Genomic DNA, 17471 nt, shown 5'->3' with positions numbered 1-17471 from the left:
GCTTCAACTGCTATCTCTTCCAATTAATATGGTGTGCCGTGGCGAAGTTGTTCAGACTTTCTAAGGGAACGTATCAATAACAAATGCGATGTAACAAATGCGATGGAGATAAAGATAAAAAGGTTAAAGAATGGCAAAGATAGAATTGTCAAGGAAATTCCCTCTTAGAAAGGGATATTGGAGTAGATCTGAGAATGAAGAGAGAGAAGCACAGCATGCTCTTATCTGGGGAAGGGCACCCCAGGTAGATACAGCACACAGCCAATGCGGAGAACTGACGACATTGACCTTCTTGCATTGCTCAAGGCACAGAAAGAGGCTAGGGTTGCGGTATAGGGAGTATATTGTAGAGCCAATTTGTACATTTTTAGATTTTTGTATGTACTTTTTCCTTATCACCAAATACCCAATTTTAGGAAACGCAAAAAATTATATAATACAGGAAGTGAAATGAGGTTCTTAGCTGCCATCATGCTGCATGACATGGTATTAAAGAACAGTTCCACAGAGGCAATTCTCCAAGAAAATGGAACAGAAGTGAAAAGGGTTTTGTGAGATTTCATCAGGGTGGCAATGTGTCGTGGCATGAAGTGTAAGAGATGAGAACAGCATGTGAATTCCAAGAAAGCAGCACGGAATGGAAAGTGGATTTACAATGTGTCAGACAGGGTGGCAACATCTTGTGGCATGTGGCTCGCATCTCATGATGGGAAAGGTACATCCTGTGCCTGCTTCTCGCCTGTGGCACACCACAGAGAGAATGAGTCGGCAACCACAGCCAAATACATCAGCAGCAATTTCAGTACACGACCAGCTGTGATCTTCTTTTTTTTTATTTTTCCTAAAATTCGATTCTTTTTCTTATTTATCTTGAAGGGTTGAACATAAGACAGAAATAAAGGAAGTTTGGCAGGGGGATGACAATGGGTAGCTATGATACCTAACACCATTTTTAGATTAATCATACTGGATTTAGAATCCAACAGATGTGATCAGCGTAATGAAATACTTTTTTCCTAATTTTTTTTTTTTTTTTTGACGTTTTTATGTGCATTTCCTTGGCTAAAATTGGCTTCCTTGAGAATATCACATGATGAGTTGAAAAAAACTCAAATAGCAATAGCACAAAGTTCAGGGAGGGGAAGTAGTGAAGTTCAAAGGAAATGAAATGCAGAACCAATTGAAGCAAAAGGAGTCTACACGATCAAGGGTTTGGTGAAGGAAAAATACAGCCAAAGCTTAAGACTTGAGCAAAAATAAAGAGAAAATGTAAGAAGAGAAAGAAGAAAAGAGGGGGTGGTGGAAGATGTCAACCATCCAAGGCTTGTTACACTTGAAATCCAAGAAAAAAGTAAACGAAGAATAAATCCTGAGTTTAATCACTAATAGCACATCAACTTAGTTTTGTGCCATGTGTATAAATTAAACTGACTTCAGACAGAATCAACTTTACTAAAAATAAGTTTAGAGCATAGATACAGAAAACTTAACTGCTAGCATTGGGATTGTAACAGCCAGTGAATGGATTTATTGCACTCTCACCAAAGGGCTTATTTTGAGTTAGCAAATTATGTAATCAATGCAGAAACACTCATTGAAATGAACTCAGTTAGTACTCTGTCTAGATCAAGAATCAAAAGCCCATCAAATATGGTACAGGGTGCAGTTATTAGGTTTATGGTCCAAGTTCATTAGCAGCCAATAAATTAATGCAGTACACATAGGAACTTCTCAACATAGGACCTTATTTATTTAACACTGATTTTGAGAACATAAAAAAGTGTATTAAATAGGGTTAATAATAAGTTTAGAAACAAAAAGAATACATTTAAGTGGATAAATCACCTGTGTTGGCTGAAATAATGCTTGCTGTAAAATATTGGTGCCTGATCCATAGCTAAACTATTTGGATGGGCAATGCTTTCTCACCATTGAGAGGTAATAATCCCAAGGGAATTAAAATTGAATAAATACACTTTTAAACAGGAATTAAAATGAGAAGCTTTTCCAAGATTTTGCAGTGATTTTCATATTTTAAAAAAAATTATACATGATTCCCCATCACTCCATAAAAATTAATAATTTATTTAATCCCAGCCTTTTAAAAAGATTAACCCACCGTTTCCCATGACTGCCTGGAGACCATCTTTACCTAGCTCCTGACTACACTGAACATTTTGCCTGGTTTCTCTCACTTTCTGTGTTCTGGTTGTATTACTGAAGACCTCTACTTATAAGCCTCGGCCTATGGCTTCTCCGTATTGCCCCCCAAATCTGGCCCCTGATACTCCTCTGACACTGTCTCTAGATTTCTGCCAATGTGAGACCAATGTGATTGGCCAATGTGTCCCCACTTCAATCAGGGCTGTAACTGGCTTTCAATGATATCAGGCCATTCTGCTCATATAAACCTACCAGAAAATGGTCCACATGCCTGGAATTTCAGTTAATTTTGTTGAAAGAGAAATGTTCACGATCTCTACCTGTCCAACCTTCAGAAGTGAAAAAAAGTTTCATGAAAAAGTCAATTTTTGTGTTTATACAATATCATCTCTTGAATTTGTGGTGGGTGAAAATTAAGAAAAGTAAAGATGCACTCTGATGCAGAAAGCAAACTGTGGGTAGTGTTTGGATTTGAATTTGCTAGAAGCACTAACATTTTCTATCAGATTGGAAAGACAAAACCACTCCCAGATGTCTTAATTTTTCTGACTAACAGAAAAGCCTTCACAATTTATGTAATGATGGGTTCAATTAGCACAAGTCTTGTAATTCATTTGCAATCCAAGTGAACAAACTCTAGCCTATAAATTTTTACGAATTTTGTCATCATCATGTGTTTGGCTATTGATGTTCAAAGAAATTACACAGGAACTGGAAGCTATCAAAGAATATCTCAGGGAGTTTCTTTCTCCTTTCAGTTAATGATAGAATACATAGAATGTATGTAAATTTAAATTTACATAAACATTTTCCATAACTTACTGGTCTAATCACTTTCTTTGTTTATTGATCTTATGTGGTCAAGGAAAGTAAATATTCTGTAACATACTCTCTCTTATGTTATTAAAAAAGGAAACTTCAGCACAGCATTTAAATTCCACAAGAATTCTATGTTTTCAAGTTCAGTTCTAACTGAATTTTTTTTAAACGAAGGTTATTTTAAAAAGGTACAGCCTATAATTTCTGGTTCCTACCACTTTGTTCTTAATATTTATGAGTTAGGTTAAGTTGTACTATTCTGATGTACTAAGAAAGAATACTGAGCTCATATTTGAGGCAGGATTGTAGAAAGAGAGAACCGATAGAAGCATGGCCTTAGCACCATTCTTCCACCTTTTAACCGGAATTTGTTCCAGCGAAGTGAATTATATTTTGTTCTCCATTCTTTCTTTCCCTCTTGAGGAAATATAGCTGTCTCACATAGCAAAAAAAGGTTTCATAAATATTTTATGTAAACTTGTCGAGTTTCTTATATGTTTTCTTAACATTTGTTTTATTTTCAATAAGTCATTCAGAATATATAACATCTGCTTAAAATATTTGACCAAATCAGCTCTATTGACGTAAATCAACAAACCGATTGCAATGCAGGGAAAAATTGCCGTATAATTCTTATGTAATCCATCACTGAATCGCTGTGAAGGGACTGATGTTTGGAAAGCTTTTAATTTTTTGTTATAAAGTTCCTAGAAACAGATGTGAAAATTCACTCATATCCCACATTGTCTAGTTCAAGCAACTGTAAATTATTTCATGGATTACACTTGAATGAAATGAAAGTCCTAGGGTTATTTAATCGAGGCAGCTGTTATTTCCTTAAATTAAATCAAAACAGTTCTTTGCTTGATTAATTCTTGGTTATTTGGACGGTATAAAGATAAAGTGCTGACATGTCTTTAGTCATAAATTAGTTCATTTTTCTCAATTAGTGTCCCGGTGACTCAAAAGATACATAGCAATTTCATAGGCTCACTTTAAAAATAAATTACCACTTTGGGCTTTTTATGATGCAAAAAAATATGTATGGTACTTTCTTCTTTTAAATATAGCATTCATATAACGTGCACATTTCATTTGTAAAGGAAGTTAGACATAAGAAATGTCACTGCTTCATTTTCACGGATAATTCTGTCACATTTCTCAGCCATATGGCCTATAGCTCCATTCCACACTCCCTTCCTAGCTCCAGATTGTCCTTCTAACTGGTTACCCAGCATCCATATGCTGTCTTGAAGATAGCCATCTCAACATGTGTAAAACCAAAGGTATTATCTCTTCCTGTATTCCCTAAAGGTGCTAATGTGGAGAAATCTGCTGGGATTTCACATTCAATCGTTCACGACAACCAACCTACGGAATTTCCTCTGAAATTACCTTTCAATACATGTCTTTCTCTTCTTACTGCTACGCCCTTATTCCAGGCCCTCAGAAGCTTATACATGTACTGTTGATTCTTCTTGCTTCAGCTCCCTGTTTCCAGTTTTCTCTTTCCCAAATGGCTGTAGGCAAGTGCGACAAGTGTATTTCTTTAAAAACCAATTTTCCCAAACCGAATCCCACATAAAGATCAATTGGTCAAATAATTAATTAACTAAGTTTATCAAATTATACGAAAGTCTTATAGTCAGTAAATATCAGCGAATGCCTGCTCTGTGCTAAACACACTTCTAAGGCACTGAAATTACAATAGTGAGTGAGAAAGACTTAGTTCCTACCTTGAGGTATCAGATAAGAAACAGATTTTTTTAATTAAATGAATAATTATAAGAGTATGGATGTGTATGTCTGTCTGTATATGTACATGTATGTTTATGTTTAAGTATGTGTATATGTATATATCTATGTGTGTGTATGTATCTATATATATTTGTGTGTGTGTGTGTGTGTGTGTATATATATATAATATATATATATATATATATACACACACATATTTGCCAAAAAAATGTATAGAAGTGGACACTTTAGTCAACATTGCTAAAGCAGTAGTTCGCCATAATCAGAAGTGTCTGGATGCTGATGGGAACCACTTTGAGCACCTCTCGTAATCGCAGAAGTCAAACGTGACTTGTATTCATCTTTTGTTATCAGTGTATATTGAGTATTACAATTTTAATAGTTTTTTCCTTTCTTAAAATGTGTATACATTTTTTTGGCTCCCTCTGAATATACATACATATATATATAAATGAAGACTGACAATTAAGTTTGGAAACTCATCCTAGGAAAAAGTGCTACATACCTCATTGCTGAATATCACTATGGTCACCTTCGAAGTACTCCCCTTGGGAAGCTATGCACTGAGGTCAGTGCCTAGTCCACCCTTCAAAGCCATTTTGGAACTCTTTTTCTGGAATGGCCATCAGAGCTGTCATTGTATTACCCTTGATGTCCTGAGTGTCATCAAAATGTCTTCATTCCAATATTTCCTTTATCTTTGGGTAAAGGAAGAAGTCATTGGGGGCCAGATCAAGTGAGTAGGGAGGGTGTTCCAATACAGTTATTTGTTTACTGGCTAAAAACTCCCTCACAGACAGTGCCGTGTGAGCTGGTGCATTGTTGTGATGCAAGAGCCATGAATTATTGGCGAAAAGTTCAGATCATTTTGTTTAACTTTTTCACCTAGCCTTTTCAGCTCTTCCAAATAGTAAACTTGGTTAACTGTTTGTCCAGTTGGTACAAATTCATAATGAATAATCCCTCTGATAAGAAAAAAGGTTAGCAACAACTTCACAAACTTAATTGGCTTGCCTCGTGTGTGTGTGTGTGTGTGTGTGTGTGTGTGTGTGTGTGTGTGTCTGTGTGTATGTTCAGGTAATGATAAGTGCTATGGGATAAAAATAAAGCAAAACAGGAGAATAACAAGTAATGAAAGTAAATATGCTTGAATAGAATCAATGGCTGAAATTATATTATTCTTGTTAATATTATTGGATGTAGTTGATATGTGTTCGTATTTAAATAAATTTTTATTTAGTCTAAAGCTACAGGATGTAAGGCAGTTTATTTAAATATATAATTTTATTAAGGTATTCATGAGATATGTGTTCCAGAACAGCAGTGTCCTACAGAAATATGTGAGTCACAAATTGGAGCAACACTTGTAATTTTAAATTTTCTCATAGCCACATTAAAAAAGGAAAAAGAAACAGGTAAAGTTAACTTTCATAATACATTTTATTCAACTCAGTATATCTAAAATATTCTTATTTCAATATGTAGTCAATATAAAAGTTATAGATTAGATATTTTGTATCATTGTCACACTAAGTCATCTAAATCTTGTGTGCATTTTACTCTTATAGCACATCTCAGTTTGGTCTACACGCATTTCAGCTGATCTATAACAACCTGTGGCTAGTGACTCATGAGTTGGATGATACAGTTCTTGAATACATGGTTATGTTGACTATATTAAATATATTCTTGATATTTAGTTGAATATATAATTGTATATTCTTAAATAAGAATATATTAACGAGAAATGCATTTCTAGTTATAAGTAAGATAATTATAACCTCATTCTGTGAATACATTAGTTGAGTATATTCATTTCAGTGAAGTCTATTTCATAGATTATATTATTTATAATATTGACTATGTTCAAAAATAATATTGCTAAAGTTAATCTTTTATAAATTAAGAAAATTGTTTATTTTGATGAATACAACTATAGTTGTCATCTTAAAATACAGATCTGATTGCTTTGTCTTCCTTTATCCTCAGAGACTAAACTCTCCTCCAGTGTTACATTCTGCTTTCCCTATACATCTGAGGTTATAGTCATATAGCTGTACCACATTCCCCAAAATACTATCTACTTTCAAATCTCTCTCCGTGCTTTGCCAGTCTTCCATTTTTCTGAAAAATCCTTCACAACTGAATCTGGCTTCTATTCTTCTATTCAACTGTTACTCAGTTTATTCAACTTACTAATAATTCCTTATCATTCAAGTTTTGGTCAGAAATCTGAAATTAGTCTATATAATTAACATGGAATACTGCCAAGTGCTAATAGGCAATATCAGACAGTTTTTTTTTAACCTCAGTTAATTGCTTTCTCATTTGTTTTCCATAATGTTTAAAACATTTATGTTTATTTTTTTCTGAGCTAGAGCTGATTTATATTATATTATATTATATTATATTATATTATATTATATTATATTATATTGTATTATATTACATCATCTACTTTCTTAACTAGACATTCACATTCACTAGATAGTTTGATTTCAAAGTATCAAAGTAGAACAAGTATATATTTAAAAATTTCCATCAGGTTATTTTTTACATAATATTGCTCTACCACTGTTACTTTAAGACTTATGAAAGTCTTTGGTAAAAAATGTATTTCTGATTGCTTCAAAGAAATTTCTGGTTGGCCAGAGTCTCTCCTTAATATACTGAATTTGTATCTACTTACAACCAAAGAGGGTGCATCTACTGTGCCTATAGCACTGAGCTAGATATTGTGAGGGGACATCATGCAAAAAAAAAAAAATAATAATTTAAGAAAAAGGCCCCAAAGGGAAGGAAGGTAGGGAAGGAGGGAGGAAGAAAGAGACAGAGGAAGGAAGACTGATGCCATTGATGTTCTGAGAGTCTAAGTTTCTGTATTTAAAAATACAGAATTTGCATTTTCTCCCTTGACTTATCCAGTATGGAAAATTTCTTAGACAGGATCTTACTCAAATTCTTTAATTTGTTTTTCTCTTCTCTTTCAATTCATGCAAACTTTCGGAAATTTTCTAAGTTTAGGCATTTCTGTTTCTTTCTCTTGCTTATTTAATCTTAGACACCTGCTCCCTTTAATGTTATTAAGGAAATGGAGATATGGAGACCTAAATTTGTATTTTATTTTTGTTCTTTGTAAACTAAGCATAGATTATTAGTATCCTTCCATGACTAAACAGATACAAGATTCTTTGGAGTAGCACCACCCTCTTGAGTTTGGTAAGTACTCGGTGGTTATTAGGAGCTCATGGACCTTCCTTGACAGAATAATAGTGTTAAAGAGAGAATGAAGGAAGGAATATTTCTCAAAGTAAGACCTCTCCTAAGACTGCAGGAGCCGGTTTTACTGACATTGTCAAGTTGCATCTGACTTTTCACAGCTATAACAGTTGCTGAAGCTGTTTCAGCTTGCAGCACCCTGAGGTCTCCAAGGAACAAGCAAACGAATTCCAGGAGTCTTCTTACTCTAGAATGCTCTTTTTCTTCCATTGTGTGATAGCTATTCTGAGCTGGGGGGAAAAAAAGAAGAGGAAGAAGAAGAAGAAGAAGGAGAAGGGGAGGGGAAGAGGCAGCGGAGGAGGGGGAGGGGACGGAGGAGGAAGTTGTTGACATGGGGAGGCTGGAGACAGGTTCACTGAAAGCAGATTATCTTATACATTGGTTTGGGGAGTATAGTTGACTTTCTTTGGTTGGTACTGAGTTGGAAATCAGAGTAAGAGGAGGGAAGCTCACCTGTATTAACCAAATCCTGAATGTTTGGGGCCAATTGCTGCCAAGATTGTGGTTTGGCTTCACTGGTTAATTCCAGCAGAGGTTGTAGGTCAGTGTTCTAATGTCATCGTGATCTATCTGTTGTCTGCTTATGTATTCAGTCTCTCAGTCCCCTCTTTTGGTCATTCTCTCCCTTGCAAGGAATTTGGCCATAAGTTGGGACTAGAAATTCAGATCTTCACTGCTTAATGATTGTTCACGTGTCTCCATAGTCAATTGTATCATAAGAGCTTCTTAATTCTTTGATGTTGTATTATCATGGTGATCATCTGATGAGAAAGTGCTGCATAGAAGCTTTTAAGACCTGCATTAAGCACCAAGCTTAAGCATTACAATGATAGATTTCAGTGGACTGGTATCATGACCACTGTGATATAAATAAAGACCATTAAAGTTTCATTTAAGATGCTTCAGAACCAAGAATCTGAATTATCCAACCAAGGCCAAGAGAACAATTTCACAGGTTGTAAGGATCAACCTTAGAGAGCCAAGTAGCTTTTCCTTAAGGCATTATAGCCTTTTCTACCTTACCTGTTTTGCTGAACCAAATACATAAAGAAGTATTAGCAATGGCACAGATACTACCATGACTAGGGATTAAGAAGTCTAGATTATTCATCACTATTCTTGCCAAAGAATTGAGAATGATCTGTATTCCACCTAAGGTAGAGGTCATATCATTTATAACTGCTGCCAAAGTTAAAATGATACATGTTTCGCAGTCTTTTGTTTGTATGATTCCTGTTATGGGAAATACTGCTTTGATTATTTATATCAACAATGAATCAGTAACTCCCCCAGGTAAAGTGCCTGACTAATCAAGAGTGGCCTCATTTTGAAGCTTGCATCCGAATTATAATTTCCAACTTTAATAACTTATAGAATTAGAGTATCTGTGTACAGATAATTTTTGTAATACTATTCCTAAAGTGCATGAGATATTAGTATGAGGCAAGCAAGACTAGGCATCCTGGCTGCACAGGAAGTAGTATCTGGTAGGAACACGTAGGTATCCAGGAAAAGGGAATTGGTCATGACATGGTGAAACCAGGGCCTTACATTGGCTGGATTATCCGAGTTTGGTGTTAGAATCATTATGCTGTGATGTAGTAATTTTAATAAGAATGGAACAAAAGACAAAAAGAGCCATCGTGGGTGGGTGACAACCAGGAGTTTACAGAAAATGAGAAGAATGACAGTAAGTAAGCATATGAAAAACAGAATAGGAATTAAGCGTTGTGATCCAACATCTTCAGCAGAAGCTGTCCACACTCTGAGGTCATCGGTGTTCTGAAGCCCTTGAGGTATCTGTCTACTGTGAAGATTGGCCGCTTCTAGAGAATCTCTGAGAATCTTCGGTTTGACGTTAGAATGAGCTTCTTGTTGTGTTGATTCTGGATTACTTGTTTAGTTGTGACATGTGAACCCAAGGATTTACTCCAAGGAGTTTTACTTCTGTATTTGTCGTTAACAGTATTTGCTAGAATCCCTTCCAATGAGGTTCAAGAGCAGTTTTTCTTTGATAGATCTTCCAAATGACAAAAATCTCATAGTTCAATATCACAAAGAGGCTGTTTTAGAAGATATTTTGTGTGTGACCTTGACCTCCTTGTAATAGGAGTGGATATAGTACATGAGTCTCTTGCAATATTTTGCAATGTCTGTGTACATCAGGGCAGAGTGGAGTATCATCGGTAAAATTCTGAAGCACATTCTCTTCCAGTTGGCAGTTCGTAGGGAAGTAAACAGTGTGTCCCCGAGGGAGTGGACCATACTGGCATGAGTGCATGTATGTTCAACCAAGGGAGCTCAAAGGTCTCTGAAAGTTTTGTTAAATTTATTTAAGAATGTCATTGATTCTTTCCACCTTTCCAGAAGTTTGTAGGTGGTAACAGCAGCATGGTTTCTGAGTAAAGGGTAATGCCCTATACAGTTCTTTTGTAATGTTTCTTATGAAGTGTGTGCCTTGGGTACTTGTTATAAAAGTTTGTATTCCCAAGAATGAGCACACAAAATCTGGTACCTTTTAAGCCACTGTAAAGAATGTAACTTTCTGTTGTAGAGATGTCTCAACCCATCCTGAAAACAGATGTGCAATGACCAAAACACTCACATCTCATGGAGTGTGGAAGCTACATAAAATTCAGGGGTCCTTGAAGCTTTGGTTTCTGGCCATATCCCACCTTTATAGCTTTTCTAGAATTATTTTGTTGACAAGTGACTTGACTCAAAAAAGACCTCCACTGTCTTTTTAAAGTTTTCTCAGCCATGTTGATTTAAGATAGTAACCAATTTATCTGTACCATGATAAGGAGTTTCATGGGGAAATTGAGCTAATATTCATTTGAAACCATCTAGTGTCACCAGGCAGCTATCTTGAAAGCACCAGAGATTATCTGAGTGAAGCTAGAATCACATTTTTTCCCCTTTTTCATGATAGTCTCTTTGAATTTCTTCATGGATTTATCCTTTAAGAGTTTAGATAGGAACATAACCTTGGGTAAGGCTGCTTGTTTGGCAAAATGATCTGCTAGAGTGTTTCCTTTAGCTTCCATATGATTTATTTTTTCATGAACCCCAATTTTTATAATAGCTTCTCCTGATGAAGTTAGAAGTGCATCTAAAAGTGTCTTAAGCCTCTTGACCATTTTTGATTGGGGTTTCCAGCTGTGTTGAGAAAACCTTTGTTTCCAAAGCATCCTAAAGTCATATTGAAAAAAAAAAAAAAAAAGCATTCTTGTATATATATTTATTCTGTGGTCTTTGGCTAGTTGACAAGCCAAGTAAGTGCAGTAATTGTGCCATCTTGGCTAATTTTACCTCAAGCAGAGGATTGTATTCTAAAGCCTAGCTTAAGTTGGTGATAGCATATTCTGCCCTAGTTTCAAGTTTTGATCTATCAACAAATAATATTAGGTCAAGTTTTCAAAGGAAGTTCTTCAAAAAAACTGAGTGAGGTACAGCAGGTTCCCTAACAGAGGTAGGAAAATCGTGAGGCTCCCTTCTTGTGGTAAAGGCCTGTCAGGGTGATGCTGTGGTAAAGAGTAAGGTGAGAGGGGTAGTCGACACAGTCTCATGAGAAGTTAATTAGCTATCTGACGAGTGCCGTATGTTCTCAGGCAGTAGTAAGGTCTGTATCGCATGAGTAACCTTGAGATCAAGAGGGGAGCCTATAACTAGTTAAGCTGAAGCCCCAACCGGGGGAATAAGCCTTTGCAACCAGGTCAAGGAGACACGGTTTTATGACTCCCATGCAGTTGAGTTAAAACTAAAAGGGTTTGTCCAGATGACTCGTATCCAAGTAGGTGAAAGGACGGTTAGTTGGGGATGCCTATGGAAGGGCTCTGTTGACAAGTCTTCTGCAAATCCCAGAGGCCTATTCATGACTTAGATTAAGAGTTGTCACAATCTCAGGAAAATTTGACACTGTTTGCAATATCCAGTTAAGCCTAGAAATCCTCTGAGTTGTTTTGTGAGAGGTCTAAGATGTTTGGGTAGTCTATTGCCTTATCAAGTGAAGGAAACCAAAAATTTTCCATCCTGAAGCTGCTTTTTGGGATATTGATTTTAAGCTGTTTATGAAGAAGCAAAAGACTCAGAAAGAACCGTCAACCCTCCTCCCTTTCCTGCCCAAGAGATTCAGACAGAAAAACCGGCCTTAGAAAAGGAGTCTTGCCTTAATCACCTTAAGAATCTTCACCCCAACCTTAATCAGGTAGAGTCCAAGCCTGTTAGCTAGATACTCCTGTGTCCCATTGTTTCTGAGTTACCTTACGAGAATTTTGCTGCCATGTATGTTCTTCTTTTCCTCAACTACCTTAGATTCTCACTTCTGAAATATAATACCCTGTCTTCCCACACGCCAACTTCTTTCTCCTTTGTCCAAAAATGTTATATATACCCAATGCTGCTTCACTGTCTTTAGAATTTTCACGCTTATGTGAATTTCCCATGCATATGTATTAACAGTTGATTTTCTCCTGTTAATCTCTCTGTTAATTAGATTATTAGCCCAACTAGAAGAACTTGGAAGGTAGGAGGAAACATATTAATTTTTTTAGCCCCCACATGAGAGAGTGATTTTCCTCTTTATATAATATTTTCCACAATAATATGTCTTAGCAAAATTATAATTTATGTTTTGAAACTTTATGTACCCTTTTTGCTAAAGCTTAGAGCAAGTAAAGATTCTTTCTCTGAATAAAACAGGCAATCATGTATTGTTGTATCAGGACTGAATTACAAGGGAAACTTAGATCTTTTAAATCTTGCTTGAGAACCTGGGAAGAATAGGAAGGACTTCAGTGAACCGCTGGGGCCTGGCTGTTCCGGTATCCTGGTCCTCCCCAGGTGAAGACAGACAGGAAAGGCTTAGAGTGGAAAAAGACAAAGCTTCAGGTGTGTTCTGGTTAGAGATTGTTGGGTGGGGAAGCAGAGGGCAGACTAATTAGAAGCAAAGATCTTATATAATCAGTTTGGGAGCATATTTGTCTTTTTCTGGTTGGTTCTGAGTTGGAAGCAGAGGCAAAAATAGGGAAGCTGATAGTTACTGACCAAGTCCTGACCGTTTTGGGCCCATTACTGTAGAGGTTGTGGTTTAGGTTCCTATAAATCTTATATAATTTGTCTCCAACTACATCTAGAAATGATTTTTAAAAATAATTGGTGCCTGAGGTAAGATTTTTGCAAAGCAGAAATATATCATGTCCTACTTAACAAACTACTGGCAGGCACCTGGAAACATGGACTTTTCTCCTTAATACTATTAGAATTAATTTCTCTCTAATGGTTCGTGTTGTTGCAGAAGATCTTGACGATTTAAGAATGGAGGGAGTAACTACCCTGGTACCTTCTGGGAGCAAATTTAACCAAGGTCGTGCTGCTTACCCCGCTGAACTTCAGGCCAAGGTCACGCTCAACATCTGTTCAAGGTGTGCCAGGTAAAACAAACCATAGGGATGGTACATATAAATGTGAATTTTAACAGCTAAGATTTTGATGCAAAGCGTGTACTCCTCTGTGTTAAGAAAATCGTTTCCTTCTTGTTATCTTTTGTGCGAACATTGGCAAGGGAGTCCGGTCGTGTTATACTTGTGCCCAGGGCCACTGAGACCAACAATGAATCTGAGTTTAGAAGATCTTCACTTCACAGTTTGAGACTCTTTTGAGTCTTTTTGTTTCTGAATTTCATTTGTTGTCTGCCCTTCTGTTCCCTTTCAAAGGAAGATTCAAGGGGCTCAAAAAGTTCAAAGGCACGTTTAAGGCACCTGCGTAAGGCAGGGGTTTGCCCAGGTACAGTTAAGATCTGATACTATTGACCTCTTAACCTGCTCCTTATCCTGTTCACCTCCTAGAAAGAATTTAATCAGCTTGACGCTTTTCAGTTTTGGCAGCTGGAAGCAATCTGTGCGTAGACTGTATGTGGCCAAAGAAGTAGCTTAAGTTACTGCCAAGTCAGCTCCCAGTGCTGGTCTAGCAGAAACTCACCAAATAGCTAGAATTCATTCTTTTGTAGAAACTAAATCTCATTTGCAAAGAGGCTTTTAAGCCTGTTTAAATGATAAAACAAGCCTTCTAACCCTTATGTAAATGGGGCAGATTAGCAAGAACAATACACTGGCTGGTCAGTGTTATCTCCTTTTCTTTGTGTCTAGCTAGTCCATTGTACAGTTTGAGAGGGGATTAGCTGCTTGGAAAAAGGGAGGAGGGGAGTATAGGAAAATGAAATCAGGTTTTTGTAGCTTTTCCTCTTTCCTTTTTACCCCTTTGGGATTTTTATTTTGAATGTCACAGGCTTAGAAAGGACACCTCTTAGAAAATCGGGGTGTGGTGTTTGGGACCATTAAGAGAAATGCCACAGCACAGTGAACGCACCAATAGAAACATTGCTTAGATAAGTAATATTTGGGTGAATTGACTTTTTGCTTAGGGCTGTGAAGAAAACTGGTAATATTTATATGATGATAATTAGACATCCTAAGTCTACAAGGCCATCTATGGAAGAGTGGTTTGGCATCTTTAATAAAATGTTTGTACATTCTGTACACATTTGTACATTTGCAATTTGACTGGAAAGAGGTTGGTTTTTCATATCATTTGGAGAAGACTGGTATATGAGGTGTTGTTTTCAAAAAGGAAAGCCTATGGAAATAATATGTTTTGCTAAACTATTGAGGATTGGAATTCCAAAAGGAACAATCACATATTCAGCCCTAAATTATTTACTACTCACCTTCCCAGTTAGACTGTAAATTGCAAACAATCTGCTTTTAAGATGAGTTCTTGACTGGATTTATTGAAGAAATATTCAGTTGAATAATTGGTTACATTTATCGCATTCTCACTATGTACCAGATGCACATTAAACATATAAACTCATTTAATTCTCAAATAATCCTGGGTATTAATTTCTATTATTATCTTTATTTTGTTGATCAAAAAACTGAAGTATGAGTTGGTTAAGTAACTTGTCCAAAGGAATACAGCCAGTCAGAGGCAAAATGTAAGTTCAAACCTAAGCAGTATGGCTTGACAGTCTGCTTAGTCATTTTCTCTTATTGCTAAACACCAAACTAGTGTTTGAAGGCAAAGATGGAGGCCTAAAATACATAGAAACACTGAGATTTAGGTGTTTTGAAATTATGAGAGTCTGTGATTGTTTTGATGGAGAATAAGGCAGTGTTGTATTTCAAAAGCAAGCTAGAGATACGTTCATTCGGGGAAGTGTGCTAATCAGTATAGAGGAGGTCAGTAGGCTATTGATTTTAGAGAACCTGCTGTAGCCAGAGTTTAGAGTGGGAGAAAAACTAATATCACATGTCAGGAACTATGAAGAACCTGGGATTTTACCCTATTTGTAACCTAACGTGCTGGTCTGCCACTGTTTTATAAATGCTGGCAGAAGACGTGAAACTCCTGGGTCAGAGACCAAGGACTTAGTACTCATAACAGTAACAATTGCCAGAGTTTAGCATTTTCACTGGTTTGCTGAGGCACAAATCTCATAGAATGACACAAATAGGGTAGTAGGTTGAAGTATATGAGAGGAACCCTGAGTTTAGGGAACCTGAATATTTTACAATGGGAAGGTAGCATTGCTCTAGAGAGACACTCCGTATCTGTCTTCAAAGGCTGTTTGCTATATAAACATCCTGAACAGATTGTCTGAAGCAAAGGCTGTCCGTGGCTCTACTCATAAGATATGGGGAAACATGAGCGACTCCCAGATTTGTCTCCCAGTGCTGGATAGACTACTTTTGTAGGGCATGGATGTGGTTATCAGAGTTCTCCATAATGAATTCTGAAACATTGTTTTGTGTTGATGGGTTAACTTTCCCGGTTGTGAGTATTATACGTTTTAAGGCATGGCTGAGCAATTATCTGAGCCAGAAATCATAAACTGAAAGACTGTGGGTACTGTCCAGGTTTGTGTGTCTACATAACATTTAAAAATACCACTGGATTAGTTACCAATTTTACATACAAATTGGGGTTTTTATCATCTCTTAAAACTATGTACAGGTGATGAAAATGGGCCCACATTCTCAAATGGTTACACACTAGCAACTTTCCCTTCGAGACCCTTAGACCCAGCAGGCGTGCCCTAGTTCACCTCAGATTATCTGTCCACCTTCACTTGTTTATATTACCTGTCTGTCGTCCATAGGCCTTTGTTTGTAACCTCTGATTTATAGAAACATTGGAACTTCAAAGATGATTAATGACTCAGGACTGGAGGAATGCAGACTGAGGAGCTGGGCCAGGCCACTGGAGAAGGATCTGGTGTCCAGAAGAGGCAGATCTTGTTGTCTCAGGGCACCAGGGTATAGGCAGGGATCTATGGTAGGTAGGCTGTAATCTTAGAATGATCAGGCAATCTCTCAGAACGAGTCAATTAGAAATCCAGCTCTACAAACTAGACCAATGGTGAGAAAAGCATTGCTTCATTTATAGAACAGTGTCCATCCTCATTGCTCTCTTTGTGAGCACTGGTACCCAGCCGGGACATTTGAGAGATAATGCAGACTTTATAGAGGAAGCTGGACATTGGATTTGGGACCTGGGATCAGGATTTAATTCTGGATTTTACTGGATTGCACACTATCCAGTATGGGTGCTAATGGATATGAAAGTTTCGGATAACAGTGTTGTTATATCATGTACTTATCAAGACCTTGCGAGGCTTTTTCATAGCAATGATAGAACAGAAAGACAACTCCTTTGAAGTATGATACAGGGATCTAATGTCCACACTCTAAATTACCTACTGTGTCATCTTGGGAAAATTATGCAGATATTCCTAAAATCTGGTCTCTCTTCTGTGAAATAGAGTTCACAGTAATCCTGGAGATGAGCTCCAAGGACAATTGAGAGGACTGGACAGGATAATGTATGTAAATGAGGCTAGCTGAAGTGTTCACAGTTCAAGGCTCTCAGAGAACAGGCGGTTTTCCTCTTCTCTTCTTCTCACTCACTAGGATAATTACCATGTAAATACTTAAGCAGTTTAAAATGCTTTGAGGTTTTCCCTTCCCCCCTTCCTCTCCCCCCGCCCCCAACTTTTTGAGAGACCCACATGGAAGTGCTCAGGTATTGAGGAAAAAGAACTTCATTTTCCTGACATTTCATGAATTTTCCTCTGCCTTAGGTTTCTGACTTACTGGGGAGAAAACTGTGGTCTGCTTTCCAGGATTTTTGTGTTCAGTAAAACTGTAAGGTGGTGACATTTTTGTTCGTTTGTTGTTTCTTAGAGTTTTAAGGTCAAGGAATCATTTTTCCCATAGAACTGGAGAGATGACATGAAATAAATAAGCTTAATGGACGTGTTGTGATCTTGAAATAATACTGTAGTGCCAAGATACCATCAACAACCTCAATCTAGAGTCAGTGAGACTCAAGTGATGTTCGGAGCTTCTGCAAATAACCCATCGATGATCAAGGGAGTGTAAAGAGGTGGAGTC

General features: G+C 37.0%; 1 protein-coding gene across 1 annotated transcript in view; it reads left to right on the top strand.

The window, feature by feature from the left end:
* LG14H8orf34 (linkage group 14 C8orf34 homolog) overlaps positions 1–17471 on the top strand; it is a 307880-nt gene that overhangs the window by 179594 nt on the left and 110815 nt on the right. Inside the window, 3 exon segments of the mRNA XM_074318665.1 lie at positions 13316–13451; positions 14212–14222; positions 16384–16400. Coding sequence (XP_074174766.1) covers positions 13316–13451; positions 14212–14222; positions 16384–16400 — 164 coding nt within the window.

Source organism: Rhinolophus sinicus, linkage group LG14, assembly GCF_036562045.2.
Source record: "Rhinolophus sinicus isolate RSC01 linkage group LG14, ASM3656204v1, whole genome shotgun sequence".
NCBI lineage: Eukaryota > Metazoa > Chordata > Mammalia > Chiroptera > Rhinolophidae > Rhinolophus > Rhinolophus sinicus.
Note: the sequence above shows the minus strand (reverse complement) of the source record. Positions and strands in the feature narration are given on the sequence as shown.